Raw genomic sequence first — 25,440 nt, 5'->3', positions numbered from 1 at the left:
TAATACTGATACATCTGACTTCTGCTTCTCCTCCTCAAATTGCAGAGTGATTTATATCTCTCCTAAGGGTTCCTTTACTTTAAGCTCTCTAATCAAATCTGTTTCTTTGCACAACACCCATTCCAAAATAACTGATCCCCTAATGGGCTCAACCATGCTCTAAAAAGACATCATATAAGCATTCTATAAATTCACCCTTTAGAATCCAGCACCAACCTGATTGCTTTTCCCCCATCTACCTGCATCTTGAAATCCCCCATGATTATCATAACATTGCCCTTTTGACATGCACTTTCTATTTCCCAGCGTAATGTGTACACCACATCTTGGCTACTCTGCGGAGGCTTGTACAGTATATAATTCCCATTAAGGTCTTATTACTCTCGCAGTTTCTTAACTCTACCCACAAGAATCCTACACCTTCTGACCCTTTGTCCATCTCTTTCTAATGATCTGATTTTATTTTTTACCAACAGCCAACTGGACCATTATTTCTTTTGTTTTGTATTTGCACAGTTTGTTGTCCTTTGCACGCAGGTTGAACGCCAAGTTGGCGCAGTCTGTCTTTGATTCTGTGAAGGTCATTATTCAATGGATTCATTGAGCATGCCCGCAAGAAAATGAATCTCAGGGTTGTATATGGTGACATATGTAGTGTGTACTTTGATAATAAATTTACTCTGAACTTTGAAATTCCTCCTCCCTGCAGTCATCCATAAGTCTTCCCTGCCTTCTCTGTGTGGGTGACGGGTCAGTAGCTATTGTACCAGGCTTGGTTGATACATGCAGTAACGAGCTATACCTGTATGCTGATGACTCCACACTATTTGCACCAATTAGAGCAGGAGAGAGTTATCCAGTGGCAGCGGGCCTGACAAGGTGAAAGCCTGGGCAGATGACTGGAATGCCACCTTTGAGCCTACTCAGTGCAAGGCGACAGTGATGTCTAGGAAGAGGAATCCATCTACCCCGATCTGCATTTTGGGAACCGCAAGCTGCATTTAAAGAAGGAGCTAGTAATCCTTGGTGTTAATATTGACAGCAAGTTGGTGTGGGATAAACACCTTTCCACTATTTCAAACAAGGCTGGACCAAGGCTTGGAGATCTGCGGAAAGTAGCATCCAAACTAGACAAAGAGGGCAGAGCCACGGTTTACAAAGCCCAGGTACGAAGTATCATGGAGTATGCCTACTTATCATGGATGAATGCCTCAGAGTGTCCTCAGCCAGCTTGATTCCATTCACAGAAAGGCTCTCAGGATTACAGGTTAGATGAAGCCACAGCTCGTGAGAAGCTAGCCATCAGTAGCTTTCACCACAGAATCCAACCAGCCACAGCCCTGCAGACCTTCGCGCCATGCTGCCTTCATCTTATGAGAGACGGCGCACCACACCATCAAGTTTATCTATGCTTGCTCATGCTGTTTCTATGCCTGATGCGAGAACCTACACACTGGACAGAAGCTTCCTTCACTGTGCTATCAGAATTTGGAACAGTCTTCCAGAAGCTGTGGTTGGAAACATCTGCGACGATGGGGTCCAAGCCTTCAGGAGTCGAGTGCACAAACACCTATCATCTCTGGGAGGGAAGTCACATGCTTCTTCATAAGCTATCATGAAGGGGACCAGGATGGCACTGCTTGGTTGTTGGCAAGTAGGGTTAATACCTGACTTTCAAAGCACTTGTGAGTTATGTTCCATCTAGACTTAGTCCTTAAACTGCTGAAGGACAGTGAGGAAAGATCAGGTGCTGTTTTCTCCCAGTAGGGTTTAGTTTTTAGTTCCAAGTGCTCCTGTCACCTTTTGTCACCCTGCAACCTTATCCTTCAATCTCTCTGAATTATGGAGGACAGCATGTGTATAAATGTCTCTCTCCAGCAGACTTCATCATGATCATCATGATTCCAGTGTTTCTACTATTTTTTAATGTTTCTTAATTGTACATAATGATTTTTTTATGTTATATCACTGAGCAGCAGTGAACCATCTAGAAACATAGAGAACCTACAGCACAATACAGGCCCTTCAGCCCACAAAGTTGTGCCGAACATGTCCCTACCTTAGAAATTACTAGGCTTACCCATAGCCCTCTATTTTTCTAAGCTCAAAGCCTCTTAAAAGACCCTATCGTATCCGCCTCCACCACCATTGCTGGCAGCCAATTCCACGCACTCACCACTCTCTGAGTAAAAAACTTACCCCTGACATCTCCTCTGTACCTACTCCTCAGCACCTTAAACCTGTGTCCTCATGTGGCAACCATTTCAGCCCTGGGAAAAAGCCTCTGACTATCCACACGATCAATGCCTCTAACATTATCTAGCTCTCTGAACCTTTTGTAAGCTTTTCTTTTCTTCTTGACTAGATTTATTACAGCCTTTGTACACCACGGTTCCTGTACCCTACCATAACTTCCTTATCTCATTCTCATATAGGTTCTGTATCTAAACAGAACTCTACACAGAAATATCCCCCGAATATTTGCCACATTTCTTCTGTACTTTTCCCTGAGAACATCTGTTTCCAATTTAAGCCTCCAATTTCCTGCCTAAGAGCCTTATAATTCCCCTTACTTCAATTAAACACACTTCTAACTTGTCTGTTCCTATCTCTCTCCAATGCTATTGTAAAGGAGATAGAATTATATTCACTATCTCCAAAATGCTCTCCCACTAAGAGATCTGACACCTGACCAAGTTCACTTCCTAATACCAAATCAAGTACAGCTTCTCCTCTTGTAGGCTTATCTACATATTGTGTCAAGAAACCTTCCTGTACACACCTAACAAACTCCACCCTATCTAAACCCCTTGCTCTAGGGAGATGCCAATCGATATTTGGGAAATTAAAATATCCCACCATGACAACTCTTATTATTTCACCTTTCCAGAATCTGTTTCCCTATCTGCTCCTCGATATCCCTGTTACTATTGGGCACCCTATAAAAAAACAGCCAGTAAAGTTATTGACCCCTTCCTGTTCCTAACCTCCACCCACAGAGACTCCGTAGACAATCCCTCCATGACGTCCACCTTTTCTGCAGCCGTGACACTACCTCTGATCAACAGTGCCACGCCCCCATCTCTTTTGCCTCCCTCCCTGTCCTTTGGGAAACATCTAAAACCCGGCACTTGAAGTAACCATTCCTGTCCTTGAGCCATCCAAGTCTCTGTAATGGGCACCACATCATATCTCCAAGTATTGACCTGCGCTCTAAGTTCATCCGCTTTATTCACAACACTCCTTGCGTTAAAATAGATACATCTCAGATCTTCAGTCAGAGCGTATTCCTTCTCTATCACCTGCCTATCCTCCCTCTCGCACTGTCTACAAGCTTTCTCTATTTGTGTGCCAACCTCCTCTTCAGTTCAGTTCCACCCTCGAACAATTCTTGTTTAAACTCTCCCCAGTAGCCTTAGCAAACCTCCCTACCAGGATATTGGTCCCCCTGGGATTCAAGTGCAACCTGTCCTTTTTGTACAGGTCACTCCTGCTCCAAAAGAGGTCCCAATGATCCAGAAATCTGAATCTCTGATTGGCCTATCAGAGTTCTCTTTGGGAACTAGTTGACTTGATCAGTATTCCTGATCTGGCACTTAATAGAAAAAAGATTTGGCAGTGTTGACACTCCTCTTGTGAGCTGGTTCGATTAAGCTGTAGTTGTGAGAATGTTAATGATTACTCAGTACAGTCTTCAGCTACAGGCTGCTGGATCCTGAAGGTTTCACAATCCAAAGACTCCTTGGAAGTCGAGAATGAGGCATCAAGCTTATTGCTTGTGGTTGTTTATTAAGTGCTGAAATTCCAGTTTAATTGCCATTCAACCATACAGGAATACAGCTAAACGAAATGTTACTGTGGGGCCAAGGTGTAACACACAGTACCACACATGACACTAGGTACATATATTGCATAATTGTAGGCCGTATCTTGGGTAATGATGAGTCTGAGTACAGATTGGAAATTAAGAACCTGGTGGCATGGTGCGAAAACAATAACCTATCCCTCAACGTCAGCAAGACGAAGGAATTGGTTGTTGACTTCAGAAGGAGTCAACCCCATCCACATCGGTGGTGCGCAGGTGGAACAGGTCAAAAGCTTTAAGTTCCTTGGGGTGAATATCACAAATGACTTCACTTGGTCTAACCAAGCAGAGTCCACTGCCAAGAAGGCCCACCAGCGCCTTTACTTCCTGAGAAAAGTGAAGAAATTTGGCCTGTCCCCTAAAACCCTCACTAATTTTATAGATGCACCGTAGAAAGCATTCTTCTAGGGTGCATCACAACCTGGTATGAAAGTTGTCCTGTCCAAGACCGAAAGAAGCTGCAGAAGATCGTGAACATAGCCCAGCACATCACACAAACCAATCTTCCATCCTTGGACTCGCTTTAAACCACACGCTGTCAGAGCAGTGCTGCCAGGATAATCAAGGACAAGACCCACCCAGCCAACACACTTTTTGTCCCTCTTCCCTCCAGGAGAAAGTTCAGGAGCTTGAAGATTCATACGACCAGATTTGGGAACAGCTTCTTTCCAACTGTGATAAGACTGCTGAACAGATCCTGACCCGGATCTGGGTCGTACCTTCCAAGTATCCGGACCTGACTTGCACTACTGTACTTTCCCTTTTCTATTTTCTAATCATGATTTATAATTTAAATTTTTATTATATTTACTTCGATTTGTACTTCAGGGAGTGCGAAGCGCAGAAACAAATATCACTATGATGATTGTACACTCTAATATCAATTGTTTGGTGACAATAAAGTATCAATAAAATACCATCACACAAAACGTTTAGTCCAAGACTGAGTTCATGAATGTTTCAGGAGTGTGTAGTTGAATGCAATGCAGCTTGTCTTCTGGCAAGTGAACACTGGGGGCAGCAGCGACCCACTGTGTCAGCCGCACTGACTCCGATACCCCTCTCCTGGGCAGCTGTACACAGGTGACTCTGCGGCCTGAAACCTGACCGAGGCCCCTCCTGCCGTCCGCCAATAAATCAGTGAATGGGACTTGCAGCATTCCACATTAACAAGGTCTGGCGATCACAAGTAGAGTTACTAAGATGAGACTCGCTGTTAGACTGCACTCCAGCACCAGCCAGCTCCCTCACTTTCTCCACTAATGAGCAACTCACTAATGGGGCAGACCTGCAGTACCATGCAGCAGGGTCTTGTGATGATAAAAAGTACATTTAAAATGGGCAGTAACACCTTTGGTTGTCTCTGGGATCAAACACGCCACCATCTTACTGGAAGCATTACAACAGCGAAGGCGGAGAGGAAAGAAAAAGCATCCGGAGACAAAGAAATGAAAAAGACCAAAAGTAGTTGTGGTCCTGAGAAGGGTCTCGGACCAAAACGTAGATTATTTATTGATCTCCGTAAATGCTGCCTGATCTGCTGAGTTCCTCCAACATTTTATCTGTTACTGCGACCTTCTAATGGACTGGAGATAACAGAAATTTCATTCATCAGTTAACCAATTGGGTAGCTGGTTTCTGGTAATATGGGCCAAGGTTGAGGCATGTTCAGCTGAGCGGAAGAACAGCAGATTTGAGGCCCATCGTCTAAATGGAGAGTGAAGTTTGATTGATCTAAGCACCAGGCCGAATTGGAAAGACCAGGTTCAGGCCAAAACATGGTGCAGGGCCCAAGACCAGAGATTCGATGCAGCAGGGTCAGGGTCTTGGTGTGTTGCCTGGCCAGACAGATTGAAAATGCAGGCTGTCAGAACAAGAGGTGAGGGTCGGGCTGGTTCTGCTTGCTCTCACTGACGTACACTCGGCTCTGCGCTGAACTGTGGCTGTGGTCTGCTCTAGGCTCTGTGACATACACTCGGCTCTGCGCTGAACTGTGGCTGTGGCTATGGTCTGCTCTAGGCTCTGTGACATACACTGGGCTCTGTGCTGAACTGTGGCTGTGGTCTGCTCTAGGCTCTGTGACATACACTCGGCTCTGCGCTGAACTGTGGCTGTGGTCTGCCTGGGCTCTGTGACGTACACTCGGCTCTGTGACATACACTCGGCCCTGTGACATACACTCGTCTCTGCGCTGAACTGTGGCTGTGGTCTGCCTGGGCTCTGTGACGTACACTCGGCCCTGTGACATACACTCGGCTCTGCGCTGAACTGTGGCTGTGGTCTGCCTGGGCTCTGTGACGTACACTCGGCCCTGTGACATACACTCGGCTCTGCGCTGAACTGTGGCTGTGGTCTGCCTGGGCTCTGTGACGTACACTCGGCTCTGTGACATACACTCGGCTCTGCGCTGAACTGTGGCTGTGGTCTGCTCTAGGCTCTGTGACATACACTCGGCTCTGCGCTGAACTGTGGCTGTGGTCTGCCTGGGCCCTGTGACATACACTCGGCCCTGTGACATACACTCGGCTCTGCGCTGAACTGTGGCTGTGGTCTGCCTGGGCTCTGTGACATACACTCGGCTCTGTGACATACACTCGGCCCTGTGACATACACTCGGCTCTGCGCTGAACTGTGGCTGTGGTCTGCCTGGGCTCTGTGACGTACACTCGGCTCTGCGCTGAACTGTGGCTGTGGTCTGCTCTAGGCTCTGTGACATACACTCGGCCCTGTGACATACACTCGGCTCTGCGCTGAACTGTGGCCTGCTCTGTGAATGGCCTCACTTTTGTTCTGAATGCTTTTTTTTACCCTTATTATTTGCACAATTTGTTTTTTTCTCTGCACTTTGGGTGTTTGACAGTCTTTTTAACGTGTTCTCTTGGGTTTCTGTGTTTTGTGGCTGCTTGTAAGGAGATGAATCTCAAGGTTGTATTTAGTATTCATACTTTGAAACCACTGAAAAACCCACAGAACAATCCCATGTATCTTCAACTTTGGTTTATTGTCAGTCAAACTGTGCATGTATGCTGCCAAACGTTTCTCCAGACACGCACGCACACTACCAGAAATAAATTAATAAATAGTAAGGAGCATTTACAACACAAGTTTAAAAAGTAAACAGTATGACACTACTGGTGCTTCGTGCTCGATGAGACCTGGGTGGGGTGGTGCAGGGAGTTCAGTGTCTCTCGGCCTGGGAGAAGAAGCTGTTTCCCATTCTAACATTCCCTTGTCCCTCTCGGCCTGGGAGAAGAAGCTGCTTCCCATTCCCTTGTCCTAATGCTGCAGTACCTCCTGCTGACGGTGGTGGGGTGGTGCAGGGAGTTCAGTGTCTCTCGGCCTGGGAGAAGAAGCTGTTTCCCATTCTAACATTCCCTTGTCCCTCTCGGCCTGGGAGAAGAAGCTGCTTCCCATTCCCTTGTCCTAATGCTGCAGTACCTCCTGCTGACGGTGGTGGGGTGGTGCAGGGAGTTCAGTGTCTCGCGGCCTGGGAGAAGAAGCTGTTTCCTTGTCCTAATGCTGCAGTACCTCCTGCTGACGGTGGTGGGGTGGTGCAGGGAGTTCAGTGTCTCGCGGCCTGGGAGAAGAAGCTGTTTCCTTGTCCTAATGCTGCAGTACCTCCTGCTGACGGTGGTGGGGTGGGGCGGTCAAAGACATTATGGGACTCATGGGAGGGATCATCTACAATGCTTGTAAATTGATATGCAACGCTCCTGATAAATATCTCTGCTGGGTGGAGAGAGTGTGGAAGATAATCCTCTTGGGTGATATGGATGATTATATAAAGATATAAACAAGCATTAGAAAGTTAAACTATGGGAAAGCTAACAATTTAATACGGCAATCCAACAGGGATTACCCATGAGTACACTGGCTGTGTTGGGCACTAATGACATGGTCGCCCTCTCCTTTTCTGTTCTGTCCCAGAGGCTCTAGCTGCCATGCTCAGTGTGTTCCTGATCTACGCCGTTACCATCGGCCTGGTGTATGAGGCCGTTCAGAGGACCATCCACCAGGACTTCGAGATCCATGCTGATGTGATGATCATCATTGCAGCCGTTGGAGTCGCCATCAACCTCATGTAAGTCCAGGGGTCTGATTTCCAACCGCCCCCCCTGGGTCGCGAGAGAGAGAGACACACACACACCCACACACAGTCACAGGGAAAGAGGGAGAGAAAGTCAGAGGAACAGAGACACCTCCAAACACAGGGCTGGCTACCTTTGGGCTCCCAGAACTTTGCCTGAACATTCAGACAAACATTGGGCCTCAGACCTCGAGACACACCAACCCAAGGACCTCAGTTTTCGATCCATGAGATGAAATTTCTCTGTTTACCGGATGATAAATTTCCTGCCTGGCAGTATTCCATGATTATACGTACACTGTTACTTGGGCTGCGGAGAATGATCTAGGAATCTGAAATCAGATGCCGGCTGAGCGATTCTGCATGTTCTTCCACTGTTCATAACTTCCATGTTTTAAATTTAACAGAATGGGATTTTTGCTGAAGCAGTCCACCCATTCCCATTCCCACTCTCCTTCGGAAAAGGCTGCCAGAGCGGCTCCCGAGAATGCTGCCAGGCATTCCGATCACTCCGGGAATCTGGCCGTGCGGGCGGCGTTCATCCACGCTCTGGGCGACGTGGTGCAGAGTGTCGGTGTCCTGGTCGCAGCTTATATCATCCGCTTTAAAGTAGGTGTTCCCTTTCGTACCCTGATTCACCGTGCGACCCCAGGGTGTTCGGATCTGATTATGGTCACTGTTTCCCTTCTGCAGCCGGCCTACAAGATCGCTGACCCGATCTGCACCTACATCTTCTCCTTTCTTGTTCTGTGCACGACCTTCCGGATAGTACGGGATACAGCTCTGATCTTTCTCGAAGGTACGCAAAACTATTCGTTTATTCACAAAGTCAATGGTAGGGAGGTAGGTTTAATCAGACCGGGGTGGGCTCGGAGGACACCCATATTTCAGTTTCCAAACATCTGCAGTGCTTCATTTCTTTTTCTCAGGATTATTTTCATCAATCAGACTTGAGTGGGAAATAAAATCACATTTTGAAAAATGAAAAACAGAATGTGTGTGTGTGCGATTTAGAGATGTGTGAGCACGTGCACATTGGATCTGGTGATGTGGGGCACAGGCCGCTGACAGTAGCTCACCAGAGACCTGTGTCCTGGGCCAGTCTTTGACATTGTCCCCAGGTGGAGACGTCTGTCCTGGGCCAGTCTTTGATGTTGTCCCCAGGTGGAGACCTCTGTCCTGGGCCAGTCTTTGACATTGTCCCCAGGTGGAGACGTCTGACCTGGGCCAGTCTTTGATGTTGTCCCTAGATGTAGTCCACGTTCTCTTTCCTCTCTGAGACGATAACTTTGGAGCTTCGGTTGGTGTGTCCGTAGCTCTGGGTTTTTATGGGGAGGAGTTGCTAGCCTCATGTCCAACTCTCCTTTCACAGCCGGGCTCAACCATCCATGGCTGAGATGAGTTGTACTGCAATCAATAAGAAATTCACAGAGCAATGGCAGGTATACAGGTGATTACATAAATGTTACAAATGTAGAAATGCTAAACTACAAGGAAAGTACTGCAATATCTACACCGTAATCCACCAGTGTCTGAATGAGTGTGTGTTGGGAAATGGATCTCTGTCTCCACCTAACACAGCATTGACCTGGCCTCTACATTGTCTGTGACAATGGATTCCACAGACTCACCATTACCGGGCTGGGGTACCCTAATAAATTTGCTAGTGAGTGTCAATTCAAAGCTGAATCGTGGAGTTTTGCTGATGCAGACTTGCGGTTCAGACTGATGCATTTGTCAATGCAGTGAAAGAAGTGTTGGGGAGCATAGTTGGGGAAGGCTTGGAACGTGAACAATTCCACATAGTTGATGAAATGACAGGCATAGCTGGGGACCATGCAATTGACCATCAGAAAATTGTCTCTGACACCATCACTGACCTCATCAACTCTGGAGAACTCCCATCCACTGTCACCAAACTCTGTTCCCTTACCCCACAGTGCTCACTTCTACACCTCCTACCCAAGGTTCACAAACCTAATTGTCCATTGTCTCTGTCTCCTCCTGCCCCACTGAACTCGTGTCTGCACACCTCAACTCCATTCTACCCCCTTGGTGCAGCCCCTTCCACCTACATCCACCACACTTCACACCTCTTGATCTCTTGAACAGCTTTCAATCCCCTAGCCCTGACCGCCTCATTTTCGCCACGGATGTCCAGTCAGTAAACATTTCTATCCCCCATCAAGAAGCCTTTGAAGCTCTCTGCTTCTTTCCTGACAAGAACCAACCAGTCCCCCTCCACCGTCACTCTCAACGGTTTCTCCTTCAGATCCTCCCGCTTTCTCCAGACTCAGGGTAGCCATGGGTTCTCGCACGGGCCCCAGCCCTGCCTGCCTCTTTGGCTAAACATCAGATTTGGGTAGGCTGAGAATGTCCACCCCAGGATGGAGGAGCAACACCTTATATTCTGTCTGGGTAGCCTCCAAACTGATGGCATGAATATCATTTTCTCCTTCCAGTAAAAAAGAAATTCCCTTCCCCTCCCCTCTTCTATTCCCCAGTCTGACCTCTTACCTCTCCTCACCTGCCGATCACCTCCCCCTGGGTCCCCTTTTCCTTCCCTTTCTCCTCTGATCCACTCTCCTCTCCTATCAGATTCCTTCCTCTCCAGCCCATTACCTTTCCCACCCACCTGGCTTCACCTATCTCCTAGTTTGCCTCCTTCCCCACCCCTCATGTTTTTATTCTGGCATCTTCCCCCTTCCTCTCCAGTCCTGATGAAGGGCTTCGGTCTGAAATGTCGGCTGTTTATTCTGCCTGACCTGCTGAGTTCCTGCAGCTTTTTGTCTGTGATGCTCTGATTCATCAGTTTCCTCACAAAAGGGCTGATGGAACCATTTGGGACACTGGAAGTTTGGGAACATGGCAGGGTGGGTGTCTAGCAGGGGAGTAAAACAGAGACCTTTCCCAAGTACGTATCTCTCTGTTTCGCTAATGTCTTTCAGAGGTGAACCTGGCATCATTGCCCACTCCCGACTCCAGACCCCTGTGTGTTAGTGATGTGGTACTCGTAACTAACCCGGTTCAAAGGAAGGTACAGGTGGCTAATAAAGACTGTACAGTATTGCCAGTCTATTCATTTATTTATTGTTACAAGGTGCAGCGTAGAACAGCCCCTTCCAGCCCATCGATTTAACCCTGGCCTAATCACAGGAGAATTTAAAATGACCATTTAACCTACTAACCGGTACATTTGGACTGTGGAAGAAAACCCGTGTGATTCACAGGGAGAACCTATGGTGCTGGAATTGAACTCTGGACTCCAGAACATCCCACACCAGTCACACCACCACCTGAGTACAAAGCAAAGACCGCCAGCCCACGACCCTCCCGAGGATCTATCTCAGAGTCTCTTAAATGCCCCTAATGCATCTGCCTCTTCTGGCACCTGGCAGTGCGGCACAGGCTCAAACTGGGGTATGTGATTTGAAATTTTTTGCTTTGAGGCAGCAGTACAGAGTAAAGATGGAATCTGTAAACACCAAAAATACATGAAGCTGAAAATGAACGGAGGTCGTGTCCAAGGACCGTTCAGGTGTCTTGTGGCACAGGTGTCGTGTGTGTCTTCAGGCTCCTCTACCTCCTCCATGATGGTAGCAATGACAAAACAATGCGGGAATAAGACCAGAAGATATAGGAGCAGAATTAGGCCATTCAGCCCATCGTGTCTGCTCTGCCATTTCATCATGGCTGATCCATTTTCCCTCTCAGCCCCAATCTCCTCCCTTCTCCCCGTATCCTTTCATTCCCTGACCAATAAAGAAACTATCAACCTCTGCCTTAAATGTACTTAAAGACTTGGCCTCCACAGCTGCCTGTGGGAAAGAATTCCACAGTCACCAATCTCTGGTGAAAGAAATTCCTTCTGTAGTCTCTCTGCTTCTTCAAGACTAGCTGCCCCTCCAGCTATCTTCATATCATCTGCAAATTTGGCCATAAAGCCATCAATTCCATCATCCAAATCATTGACATACAACATAAAAAGAATCAGTCCCAACACAGACCCCTGTGGAACACCACTAACCACTAGTAGCCAGCCAGAAAAGGCTCCCTTTATTCCCACACTTTGCCTCCTGCCAGTCAGCCACTGCTTTATCCATGCTAGAATCTTTCCTGTAATACCATGGGTCTTAACTTGTTAAGCAGCCTCACATATGGCAACTTGTCAAAAGCCTTTGGAAAATCCAAGTAGACAACATCCACTGATTCTCCTTTGTCGATCCTGCTTGTACAAACGTAATATTTGAACTTCCCGCTGAGAAGCTGCCTGCCACTGGCTCTCCTTCCACTCACTTTCCGCTCCCTCAGGCACTCCTCGGCACCTTGATGTTGATCACATTCGGGATTCGTTGCTGAAGATTGAAGATGTCCACTCTGTTCAGGATCTGAATGTGTGGTCACTAACCGTGGGGAAAACAGCAGCCATCGTTCACTTGAGGCTGGGTGAGTGACTGACTACTTCGTCTCCCTACTGGCTATTAACCATGCGCCTCGTCTCCCTACTGGCTATTAACCATGCGCCTCGTCTCCCTACTGGCTATTCACCATGCGCCTCGTCTCCCTACTGGCTATTAACCATGCGCCTCGACCCCCTACTGGCTATTAACCATGCGCCTCGTCTCCCTACTGGCTATTAACCATGCGCCTCGTCTCCCTACTGGCTATTAACCATGCGCCTCGACCCCCTACTGACTATTAACCATGCGCCTCGTCTCCCTACTGGCTATTAACCATGCGCCTCGACCCCCTACTGGCTATTAACCATGCGCCTCGTCTCCCTACTGGCTATTAACCATGCGCCTCGTCTCCCTACTGGCTATTAACCATGCGCCTCGACCCCCTACTGGCTATTAACCATGCGCCTCGTCTCCCTACTGGCTATTAACCATGCGCCTCGTCTCCCTACTGGCTTTAACCATGCGCCTCGTCTCCCTACTGGCTATTAACCATGCGCCTCGTCTCCCTACTGACTATTAACCGTGCGCCTCGTCTCCCTACTGGCTATTAACCATGCGCCTCGTCTCCCTACTGACTATTAACCGTGCGCCTCGTCTCCCTACTGGCTATTAACCATGCGCCTCGTCTCCCTACTGGCTAATAACCATGCGCTTCGTCTCCCTACTGGCTATTAACCATGCGCCTCGTCTCCCTACTGACTATTAACCATGCGCCTCGTCTCCCTACTGACTATTAACCATGCGCCTCGTCCCCCTACTGGCTATTAACCATGCGCCTCGTCTCCCTACTGGCTATTAACCATGCGCCTCATCTCCCTACTGGCTATTAACCATGCGCCTCGTCTCCCTTCTATCTATTAACCATGCGCCTCGTCTCCCTTCTATCTATTAACCATGCGCCTCGTCTCCCTTCTATCTATTAACCATGCGCCTCGTCTCCCTACTGGCTATTAACCATGCGCCTCGTCTCCCTACTGACTATTAACCATGCGCCTCATCTCCCTACTGGCTATTAACCATGCGGTTCGTCTCCCTACTGGCTATTAACCATGCGCCTCGTCTCCCTACTGCCTATTAACCATGCGCCTCGTCTCCCTACTGACTATTAACCATGCGCCTCGTCAACCTACTGGCTATTAACCATGCGCCTCCTCTCCCTACTGGCTATTAACCATGCGCCTCGTCTCCCTACTGGCTATTAACCATGCGGTTCGTCTCCCTACTGGCTATTAACCATGCGGTTCGTCTCCCTACTGGCTATTAACCATGCGCCTCGTCTCCCTACTGACTATTAACCATGCGCCTCGTCTCCCTACTGACTATTAACCATGCGCCTCGTCTCCCTACTGGCTATTAACCATGCGCCTCGTCTCCCTACTGGCTATTAACCATGCGCCTCGTCTCCCTACTGGCTATTAACCATGCGGTTCGTCTCCCTACTGGCTATTAACCATGCGGTTCGTCTCCCTACTGGCTATTAACCATGCGCCTCGTCTCCCTACTGACTATTAACCATGCGCCTCGTCTCCCTACTGACTATTAACCATGCGCCTCGTCTCCCTACTGCCTATTAACCATGCGCCTCGTCTCCCTACTGGCTATTAACCATGCGGTTCGTCTCCCTACTGGCTATTAACCATGCGCCTCGTCTCCCTACTGGCTATTAACCATGCGCCTCGTCAACCTACTGGCTATTAACCATGCGCCTCGTCTCCCTACTGGCTATTAACCATGCGGTTCGTCTCCCTACTGGCTATTAACCATGCGCCTCGTCTCCCTACTGGCTTTAACCATGCGGTTCGTCTCCCTACTGGCTATTAACCATGCGCCTCGTCTCCCTACTGGCTTTAACCATGCGGTTCGTCTCCCTACTGGCTATTAACCATGCGCCTCGTCTCCCTACTGGCTATTAACCATGCGCCTCGTCCCCCTACTGGCTATTAACCATGCGCCTCGTCTCCCTACTGGCTATTAACCATGCGCCTCGTCTCCCTACTGGCTATTAACCATGCGCCTCGTCCCCCTACTGGCTATTAACCATGCGCCTCGTCTCCCTACTGGCTATTAACCATGCGCCTCGTCCCCCTACTGGCTATTAACCATGCGCCTCGTCTCCCTACTGGCTATTAACCATGCGCCTCGTCTCCCTACTGGCTATTAACCATGCGCCTCGTCTCCCTACTGGCTTTAACCATGCGGTTCGTCTCCTTACTGGCTTTAACCATGCGGTTCGTCTCCCTACTGGCTAATAACCATGCGCCTCGTCTCCCTACTGCCTATTAACCATGCACCTCGTCTCCCTACTGGCTATTAACCATGCGGTTCGTCTCCCTACTGGCTATTAACCATGCGCCTCGTCTCCCTACTGCCTATTAACCATGCGCCTCGTCTCCCTACTGGCTATTAACCATGCGCCTCGTCTCCCTACTGGCTATTAACCATGCGCCTCATCTCCCTACTGACTATTAACCATGCGCCTCGTCTCCCTACTGACTATTAACCATGCGCCTCGTCTCCCTACTGCCTATTAACCATGCGCCTCGTCTCCCTACTGACTATTAACCATGCGCCTTGTCTCCCTACTGACTATTAACCATGCGCCTCGTCTCCCTACTGCCTATTAACCATGTGCCTCGTCTCCCTACTGGCTGATAACCATGCGGTTCGTCTCCTTACTGGCTTTAACCATGCGGTTCGTCTCCCTACTGACTATTAACCATGCGCTTTGTCACTGAATAGAGTCACAGAGAAGTACAGCACAGAAACCGGCCCTTTGGCCCATCTAGTCTGTGTTGAACCATTGACCTACACCTGGACCAGAGCCCTCCATACCCTTCCCATCCATGTACCGATCCAAACTTCTCTTAAATGTTGGAACTGAGCTTGCACGAATCACTTGTACTGGCAACTTGTTCAACACTCTCATGATCCTCTGAGAGAAGAAGTTTCCCCTCACTTTCCCCTTAAACTTTTAACCTTTCACTCTTAACCCATGACTTCTAGTCCCACCCAACGTCAGTGGAAAAAGCCTGCTTGCATTTACTCAATCTATACCCCTCATAATTTTATAAACCTCTATCAAATCTTTTGATTTTCTACATTCTAAATAATACAGTCCTAACCTTTTCAAATATTCATATAACGCAGATCGTCCAGACACACCAACATCTTTGCAAATTTTCTCCGTACTCCCTGTGAGCCTGTCTCCCCACAGTTAGTGAGCTGAGACTGGAGCCTTGATGACTTCTTTCTGTGTTTCCCGCGGTCACGGACACTGGCCCTGTGGTCACTGTATCTGTGCTCAATGCCGTGGACAGTTCTGAATTTCATGCATGAAGGATGTGGCAGTGTTAGAGTGGCTGCAGATGGGATTCACCGGGACGCTCCTGGAGGGCTGCAATTACACAGAGAGTCTGGACTGGCTTGTTTTATTCTCTCTGGAATGTAGAGGCTGAGAGGTTAGAGGTTTCTGAAATTACAAAGATCATCGATAGAATAGAGCACAGGGGAGTCTGGAACTAGAGGGCATGGGTTTAAGGTAAGAGGGGAGAAATTTAAAGGTGATGTGGGGAGGTGGGTTTCTCAGCCAGAGAACAGAATCAGGTTTGATATCACTGATATACAATATGTTGTCACAAACAAGAGAAAGTCTGCAGATGCTGGAAATTCGAACAATGCACACAAAATGCCGGAGGAGTTCAGGCCAGGCAGCATCTGTGGAAGAGAGTACAATCGACGTTTGGGGCGAAAACCCTTCAGCAGGACTGGAGAGAAGATGATGAGGAGCAGATTTAAAAGATGGGGAGAGGAGATAGGAACACGGTGAAACCGGGAGGGGGAGAGGTGAAGTAAAGAGCTGGGAATTTGAGTGGTGACAGAGATACAGGGCTAGAGCAGGGGGAGTCTATTAGGAGAGGACAGAAGGCCATGGGAGAAAGAAGAGGGGGAGGAGCACCAGAGGGAGGCGATAGGCAGGCAAGGAGATGAGCTGAGAGAGGGAAATGGGGATGGGCAGAAAGCAGTGGGGGGCAAGGAAAGATGTGTTTAGTGGTGGGATCCTGTTGGAGATGGCAGAATTGCTGGAAAATTATGTACTGGACATGGAGGCTGGTGGGGTGGTAGGTGAGGACAAGAGGAACCCTATCCCTGGTAGGGTGGTGGGAGGATGGGGTAAGAACAGACATATGTGAAATGGAAGGGATACAGTTGAGGGCAGCGTTGATGGTGGAGGAAGGGAAAACCCTTTCTTTGAGGAAGGAGGACATCTCCTTCGTTCTGGAATGAAAAGCCTCATCCCGAGACCAGATGTGGCAGAGACAGAAGAATTAAGAGAAGGGGGTGGCGTTACAGGGTGGGAGTCCAGGTAGCTGTGAGAATCTGTGGGTTTATAATAGACATCAGTGGATAAGCTGTCTCAAAACAAACAAACAAACTTACTTTTGACACCAACTCTACTTCCCTCTAATCACGTTAAAATTATACCTCCTGGTACTACCCATTCCCACCCTTTGGAAAGTCTCTGGCTGTCCTCCTATCATATCGACCATACGTTATAGGAGCTGGATTTGGCCATTTGGCCCATCGAGTCTGCTCTGCCATCTCATCATGGCAGATTTTTCATCCCTCTCAACCCCATTCTCCTACCTTCTCCCTGTAACCTTTAACACCCTGACTAATCAAGAACCTACCAACCTCCGTTTTAAACATACCCAATGACTCGGCCTCCACAGCCGTCTGAGACAGTGAATTCCACAGATTCACCACCCTCTGGCTAAAGAAATTCCTCCTTATCTCTGCTATATTACACACCTCTAATAAGTGAAGTAGAAGTCGAATTCTCTTGTTGGAAGAACTGAGACCCAGTTGTAGTGGTGTTTCCACGCGCTGACACTAGTGAGCCGTGTCCTGGTTAGAACCACTGACCGCCGGTGTTGGCTGGTGTTCACCTGTTTACTTCCAGTACCCCTCCTGCTGGCTGCATGGTTTTGATTGCTGTATGTGTTCAGTTCCAGAGGGAACGTCCAGGTGGGAAGATGTTCAGTGCAAGGCTCGTCATGTCTTGAGGCATTCCTACGGTGTACACCAGTGTAGTGTCCAGCTGCAGGTCTACAAGGAGTCATCGGACAGTGTTTGCACCAAGTGTGGGTCCTTGGATCTTTAGGGAGCTGCTCGTTAAAGTTAGTGCCTTCTGGTACAGATCCAGGTTCAGTTGTCACCCTGACTGCACTTGTGGAAAGCCAGCTGTTTATTGCAACCCAGCAATGTGCCTCCTCCCTCTCTCACTGCCATGACCCCCTCCCCAGCAGCTGTTCCTCAGGGAGTCTCTGATCATGACTTTTGCCTGTTTTCCCAGGTTCCTGTGCTCAACAGTCGATTTGTTCACTTAACCTTTCAAACTTTTCATTCATCGCATGAAACTTTAGCTGTTCATGTGAGAGAGCTCGGAGTTTTCAGTGCTGATCCGTGGCCAACCACTGCTGCTGCTTCTGGGGACTAGGAGCGTTGTGGTAAGATGGTGACTAAACTGCCTAGCACAGTGCTAGAGGGCAGAATGGCCTCTAAGGGAATACTGTGCTGGACTATTCTATGGGAGCTGATTGGAGGCTGGGCACTTGATCAGTGGAGCCAGGTATTGCCTTGGCCCACAGTTGTGGACAGTGACTGGTGGAGAAATTCATACCTCTCCACATTAACCCTTTCAGCCATCCTTGCATCTGAGCTCCCAGCACCTCTCAGTGGGGACTTAAACCCCAGGTACAGTTTGGCCAGCCGGCAGCATTGTTTGAGCAGGAGATGGTTTGCATTGAGACCCTTCATTCCCCAGAGGAGCTCGTTCCTTTAAAACCAACATTTAAATGTAGATGTGCCAAGATTCAGCAGGAAAAATTACTTCAAATCATGTCAGGAACATGAGAAAATCTGTAGACACTGGAAATCCAAAGCAACTCACAAAATGCTGGAGGAACTCAGCAGGTCAAGTAGCATCTATGGAAAAGAGGACAGTCGACATTCTGGGCTGAGACCCTTCAGCAGGTTTGTGTGTGTTGCTTCGAATCACGTGCAGTGCTCTGGGATGGGATTTGGAAGATGAATTTTCAGTATTCAATGTTTACCAGTACCTGTAGATTAACACCTCAAACGTTTAACTTGTGCCTGTGACCTCAGCCTCTCCATTCACGACAGGAATTATCTTTAATCTGCTCGGAGAAATCAGCCAATTTAAAAATGTTTTTACTGAGCAGATACTAACAAACAAGTGACCATTTGTACAATCTGGTAAGACTATTTTTATAATTTATATGAATGTAACTGCAGGGTTTCTGACAATGTCCATCACTCTTCACAGCTGTGAAGTTACAGGAGATGCTGTTGTCCTGTTTAATCTGGTCTCCTCGAAGTTAATCAAATCATCATTATTCAGTGTTGTGTACAATTCCAGAAGCAGTGCATTGTTGGACAAGTAACATTCATAAAGTTCAGCCTTTGTGCCAGATTCCACTATCTATCATGAGCATGATGTGTCATTAAGCCCCGTAACTTGATTTGGTTGGTGGTGATCCCTTTCTGCTGCTCAGAGGGGTGACCTGGAATCTCGCTTAACCCCCTTCGGCTGGTCACTGTTGTTACTTCGGTAAGGTGGCTGTTGCTGTCTGATACCCAGTCTTCAGAGACTAGCAGTTTGTCACTGGTAATACCTGATATTTCTGCAGGTACCTCATGTCCGAGAGCTGCCCACAGCCCACGGTCAAACCCCGGCTACTTGTGTCCAAGAGCTGCCCACAGCCAAACCCCGGCTACTCGTGTCTGAGAGCTGCCCACAGCCCACGGCCAAACCCCGGCTGCTCGTGTCCGAGAGTTGCCCACGGCCAAACCCCGGCTGCTCATGTCTGATAGCTGCCTACAGTCCATGGCCAAACCCCGGATACTTGTGTCCAAGGTATATTGCTACAAGTTCCCCACTTCAATTATTTACCATCCTCTTCCTTTCTTTCGTCGATTTAGCAGCTAACATGTCACATGGATATCTCGTATGTACCTTGATTGAATATTAATGTTGTAACAATAAAATCATCCTCGGTATTGAATACCCTTTTCAATTATGTATCATCTGCCTTTGGCTTCAGCCTTCCACCCACAGTGTCAAGTGCTTTCATCTCCTTGGTTTCTAACTTCATATTTTCCCCGCACTCCAAGTGCTTTTAAATTCTTTTCGGTTCATCTGTGATGAATTTTACAACACTGACGTTTCAGTTACTCAAAATGGGATTTTCTTTAAGTTGAATACTAAAGAAATTGAATTATGCCCCTTAAGACAATAAAATATTATCTGGTCTTGCAGTAGATGGTCCCATTTTCTTTGTTCTACTTAACCTGCTTTGGCCACTGAAGATGATCCTTTTTGATTTTATCCAGTGGTGTACGTGTCTATATTGTGGAAATAATGTTACCTTACAGTCTCTGGGGTTAGAAACATAGAAGACTACAGCAGGATGCAGGCCCTTCAGCCACAATGCCTTGCCAAGCATGTCCTTACCTTAGAAATTACCTAGGGTTAACCATAGCCCTCTATTTTTCTAAGCTCCATATACCTGTCCAGGAGTCTCTTAAAAGACCCTATCGTATCCGCCTCCACCACTGTCACTGCTAGCCCATTCTATGCACTCACCACTCTCTGTGTAAAAAATAAATAAATAAAAAATAAAAAACACAACTAACCCCTGACATCTCCTCTGTACCTACTTCCAAGCACCTTAAAACGTGTGGTGAGTTGTCAGACCCTTTTCCCATCAGCAACGGCGTAAAACAGGGTTGTGTTTTGGCTCCTACTCTGTTTGGACTATTCTTCACTGCTGTTCTTCAGGATGCCACATCAGACCTGAAGTCAGGGGTCTTCCTACAAACAAGGGTTGATGGTGGATCCTCAACCTCGCAAGACTGAGAGCAGAAACAAAAGTCAGGGACATGGTGGCACATGAGCTACAGTTTGCTGGTTGCCCACTCTCTCGAAGACTTACAGGAGATCACCAGTCGCTTTGTCAGTGCAGCCAAAAGCTTCGGACTGACAATCAGCCTGAAAAAGATGGAAGTTTTGTACCAACCGGCTCCTGGCTCAAGCTACGAAGAACCAACTGCCCTCATTGATGACTCTCAATGCTGTCAACAAGTTTTGCTACCTGGGCAGCATAATAACATCCTCAGCTTCTCTGGATGTAGAGATTGAGTCAAGAACCAGAAAAGCCTGCTTTGCCTTTGGTCAGCTGAAAGATCGAGTTTGGTCACAGAACATCAGGTTGGCCTCTGTGCAAGTTATGCAGGGCCGTTGTCATATCAGCCTTGCTATACGGATGTGAGACGTGGTGCCCATATCAGAGACACTTACGGCAGCTTGACCAACTGCAGCAGCGTCACCTACATTCTCTGATGAAGATCGCCTGGTGAGACAAGGTCTCCAGTCCCAAGGTCCTCTCTCGAGCTGGAATGCCAGCAGTTTCAACCTTGGGGATGTCAGCCCAACTGCGCTGGGCAGGACGTGTCAGAATGCCCGAAGGAAGACTGCCCAAGGACATCTTGTATGGCCAGCTGTCCAGTGGTACCCGAAAACGAGGAGGCCAGCAACTACAGTACAAGGATTGTCTGCACAGGAGCCTCAGGAAAGCTGACATTGCCCCATCAACATGGGAGGATCTGGCTCAAGATCGCTCACAGTGGAGGGATGCCATCAGAAAAGATGTGGTCGCTGCTGAGAACAAGCTCATAGAGGTAACAGAGGAAAGGCACAGGAAGCGCCACCACAGAGCTTCTGCCCCTGCTGCCCCTCCAGGGCTCACCTGCCAAGCATTGCCTATCAAGGATCGGCCTGTACAGCCACTCCAGGACACACATATCAAACCCCAGTAACTGACTGAAAGGAACCATCATCATCCTATGGGATGGATAGCCAGAGCGAGACCTATTTCCAAGCACCTTAAAACTGCCTGCTCATTTAGTCCTTTCAGCCCTGGGAAAAAGCCTCTGATTATCCACATGATCAATGCCTCTCATCATCTTATACATCTCTATCAGGTCACCTCTCATCCTCCGTCACTCCAAGGAGAAAAGGCCGAGTTCGTTCAACCTATTCTCACAAGGCGGGCTCCCCAATCCAGGCAACATCCTTGGAAAGCTCCTCTGCACCCTTTCTATGGCTTCTACATCCTTCCTGTAGTGAGGTGACCAGAACTGAGCAAAGTACTCCAAGTGCGGTCTGACCAGGGCCCTATATAGCTGCAACATTACCTCTTGGCTCTTAAACTCAGTCCCACAGTTGATGAAGGCCAATGCACTGTATGCCTTCTTAACCATAGAGTCAACCTGTGCAGCTACTTTGAGTGTCCTATGGACTCGGACCCCAAGATCCCTCTGATCCTCCACACTGCAAGAGTCTTACCATTAATACTATATTCTGCCATCATATTTCACCTACCAAAATGAACCACCTCACACTTATCTGGGTTGAACTCCATCTGCCACTTCTTAAGCCCAGTTTTGCATCCTATTGATGTCCCACTGTAACCTCTGACAGCCCTCTACACTATCCACAACACTCCCAACTTCTATGTCATCAGCAAATTTACTAACCCATCCCTCCATTTCCTCATCCAGGTCATTTATAAAAATCATGAAGAATAAGGGCCTCCATGTAGAATATGACCTGTCTACAACTACTCTTTGCCTTCTGTGGGCAAACCAATTCTGGATCCACAAAGCAAGGTCCCTTTGGATCCCATGCCTCCTTACTTTCTCAATAAGTCTTGCATGGGGTACATTATCAAATGCCTTGCTGAAATCCATATACACTACATCTACTGCTCTACCATCCTCAAAAAATTCAATCAGGCTCATAAGGTACAACCTGCTTTTGACAAAGCCATACTGACTATTTCTAATCATATTATACCTCTCCAAATGTTCGTAAATCCTGCCTCTCAGGATCTTCTCCATCAGCTTACCAACCACTGAAGTAAGACTCACTGGTCTGTAATTTCCTGGGCTATCTCCACTCCCTTTCTTGAAAAAGGAAACAACATCTGCAACCCTCCAATCCTCCGGAACCTCTCCTGTCCCCATTGATGATGCAAAGATCATTGCCAGAGACTCAGCAATCTCCTCCCTTGCCTCCCACAGTAGCCTGGGGTACATCTTGTTTGGTCCCGGAGACTTATCCAACTTGATGCTTTCTAAAAGCTCCAGCACATCCTCTTTCTTAATGTCTATACTGTATGCTGAAGCTTTTCAGTCCACTGTAAGTCTTCCCTACAATTGCCAAAATCCTTTTTCGTAATGAACACTGAAGCAAAGTATTCATTAAGTTCCTCTGCTATTTCCTTCGGTTCCATACACACTTCCCCACTGTCACACTTAATTGGCCCAAGTGTCGAACCCTGTATCTCCCCCCTGCCCCCATTCCATCTCCCTACATGTTGTGGGCAGAAGGCTGTCCCTGTGCTTGTGATTGTTCCCTGAAAACCTGTCTTCAGAAAATCTGAAATAAAAACAAAAACACAGCAAGTCAGGTAGTATCTGTGGAGAGTTCACATTCCAGGATTGTTCTGAACAGGGAGAGAAAGCAATTAATAATCAGATTTATTTGTTGTTTGTGCAACAGAACATCAAATCAGCACAGGGATAAGGTGTCAGGGTACTTGGAGGCACATGATAAAATAGGCCAAAGTCAGCATGGTTTCCTCAAGGGAAAACATTGCCTGACTAATCAGTTGGAATTCTTTGAAGAAATAGCAAGCAGGATAGACAAAGGAGAATCGGTGGATGTTGTATTCTTGGATTTTCAGAAGGCCTTTGACAAGGTGCCACACATGAGGCTGCTTAACAAGTCTATGGTATTACAGGAAAGATTCTTGCATGGATAAGGCAGTGGCCGATAGGAGTCAAAGTGTGGGAATAAAGGGGGCTTTTTCTGGCTGGCAGCTGGAGACGAGTGGTGTTCCATTGAGGTCTGCGTTGGGACCGATTCTTTTTACATTTTATGTCAATGATTTGGATGATGGAATTGATGGCTTTGTTGCAAAATTTATAGACAATATGAAAATAGGTGGAGGGGCAAGTATTTTTGAGGAAGTAGAGAGTCTACGGAAAGACAGATTAGGAGAATGAGCAAAGAAATGGCAGATGGAATACAGTGTCAGGAAGTGTATGGTCATGCACTTTGGTAGAGGAAATGAAAGGGTTGACTATTTTCTAAAATGGAGAGAAAATACAAAAAACGGAGGTGCAAAGGGACTGGGAGTCCTTGTGAAGGATTCCATGATTCCCTGAAGGTTAATTTGCAGGTTGAATCTGTGGTGAGGAAGGCAAATGTGATGTCAGCATTCATCGTTAGAAGGTCCTGAAGGAGTGTGCCGTGTGGAGTCCTCCAGTGCAAACTGAGTCTCAGAGTGGAAAGGGTCCTGACTCTGGAAAACATCATGTGTGGTCCCAGTGCCCAAGAAGGGCCGAGCAAAAGTCTTGAATGACTACCGTCCAGTGGCTCTGACCTCACACACCATGAAGACTGTAGAGAGGCTAGTCCTGGTTCACCTCCAACCCCTGGTCCGATCTATCCTCGATCCACTGCATTTTACCTACCAAGAACACATTGGAGTTGACGATGCTGTCATCTAACTGCTGAGTAGAGACGACTCTATATAGACGACTATAAAGGGAGGATGGGAGGATGAATGCAGAGCCCTGGTGGAGGACTGTCAAATGGTGCAAGCTGAATCATCTTCAGCTCAACATCAGGAAGACAAAGGAGATGGTGATGAACTTTAGGAAGACTAAACCTGCACTGCTCCCTGTTACTATTGATGGTGATGATGTGGATGTGGTGAGGTCCTACAAATACCTGGGGGTGCACCTGGATGACAGACTTGATTGGAGCACCAACAAAGAGGCTGTGTACAAGAAGGGCCAGAGTCGCCTCTACTTCCTGAGGAGTCTGAGGTCCTTTGGAGTATGCAGGCCTCTCCTCCCCATGTTCTACCAGTCTGTTATCACTGGTACAATCTTCTATGTGGTGGTGTGCTGGGACAATGGCATCAACAGTCTCAATAAACTGATTAGAAAGACTGGTTCTGTTATAGGAGTCAAACTGGGCACACTGGAGGCTGTGGTAGAACAAAGAACTATGGAAAATCCTGTCAATTCTGGACAACGTTTCTCACCCTCTGCATGCCACCTTGGCTGAACAGAGGAGCACTTAGTAATGGACTGAGACAACTGTGCTGCTCTGAAGTTATTCTTGCCCTCGGCCATTAGGCTCTATAATGAGTCAAACTATAGCCAGGGGAGTGATGATCCTCCCTCTCCTGTTAGACTGTTCGTGTTAACTTGTTTTTAAATATTTTTTTCTTACTTCTCTTATATTATTTGCATATCTGCACTTGTAATGTTACTGTGACACAGCAGTTTCCTTTGGGATCAATAAAGTATCTACAGTATGTATTTCAAGAGCACTAGAATATAAAAGCAAGGATGTAATGTTGAAGCTTTATAAGACACTGGTGCGGCTCCACTTGGAGTATTGAGAGTAGCTGTAGGCCACTTATCTTTGAAAGGATGTGCTCACATTGAAGATGGTCCAGAGGAGGTTCACAAAAAAGATTCCAGGATTGAATGACGTCATATGAAGAGTGCTTGATGACTCTGGGCATGTATTCACTAGAATTCAGAAGAATAAAGGGTGACCACATGACAAGATAGGCCAAAGCCAGCATAGTTTCCTGAAAGGACAATCCTCCCTTACTAACCTAATGCAATTTTTTTTTTGAGGAAATTACAAGCAGGGTAGACAAAGGAGATGCAGTAGATGTGGTGTACTTGGATTTTCAGAAAGCCTTTGACAAGTTGCCACACATGAGGCTGCTTAGCAAGGTAAGAGCTCATGGAATTACAGGGAAGTTACTAGCATGGGTGGAGCATTGGCTGATCGGCAGAGAACAGAGAGTGGGAATAAAGAGATCCTATTCTGGCTGGCTGCCGGTTACCAGTGG

General features: G+C 47.6%; 1 protein-coding gene across 2 annotated transcripts in view; it reads left to right on the top strand.

Moving 5' to 3' along the window:
* Positions 1–19,750, top strand: part of slc30a4 (solute carrier family 30 member 4) — a 30,421-nt gene extending 10,671 nt beyond the window's left edge. For both annotated transcript variants that reach the window (XM_073032770.1, XM_073032771.1), the window contains exons 4-8: positions 7,793–7,946; positions 8,360–8,561; positions 8,646–8,751; positions 12,264–12,398; positions 17,419–19,750. In XM_073032770.1, coding sequence (XP_072888871.1) covers positions 7,793–7,946; positions 8,360–8,561; positions 8,646–8,751; positions 12,264–12,398; positions 17,419–17,573 — 752 coding nt within the window. In that variant the 3' untranslated portion in view covers positions 17,574–19,750. The remainder of the gene's footprint in view (positions 1–7,792; positions 7,947–8,359; positions 8,562–8,645; positions 8,752–12,263; positions 12,399–17,418) is intronic.
* The last annotated feature ends 5,690 nt before the right edge of the window (positions 19,751–25,440 follow it).

This window comes from Hemitrygon akajei, chromosome 30 (assembly GCF_048418815.1).
Source record: "Hemitrygon akajei chromosome 30, sHemAka1.3, whole genome shotgun sequence".
Lineage (NCBI taxonomy): Eukaryota > Metazoa > Chordata > Chondrichthyes > Myliobatiformes > Dasyatidae > Hemitrygon > Hemitrygon akajei.
The sequence above is the reverse complement of the archived record's forward strand: the minus strand, read 5'-3'. Positions and strand labels throughout refer to the sequence as shown.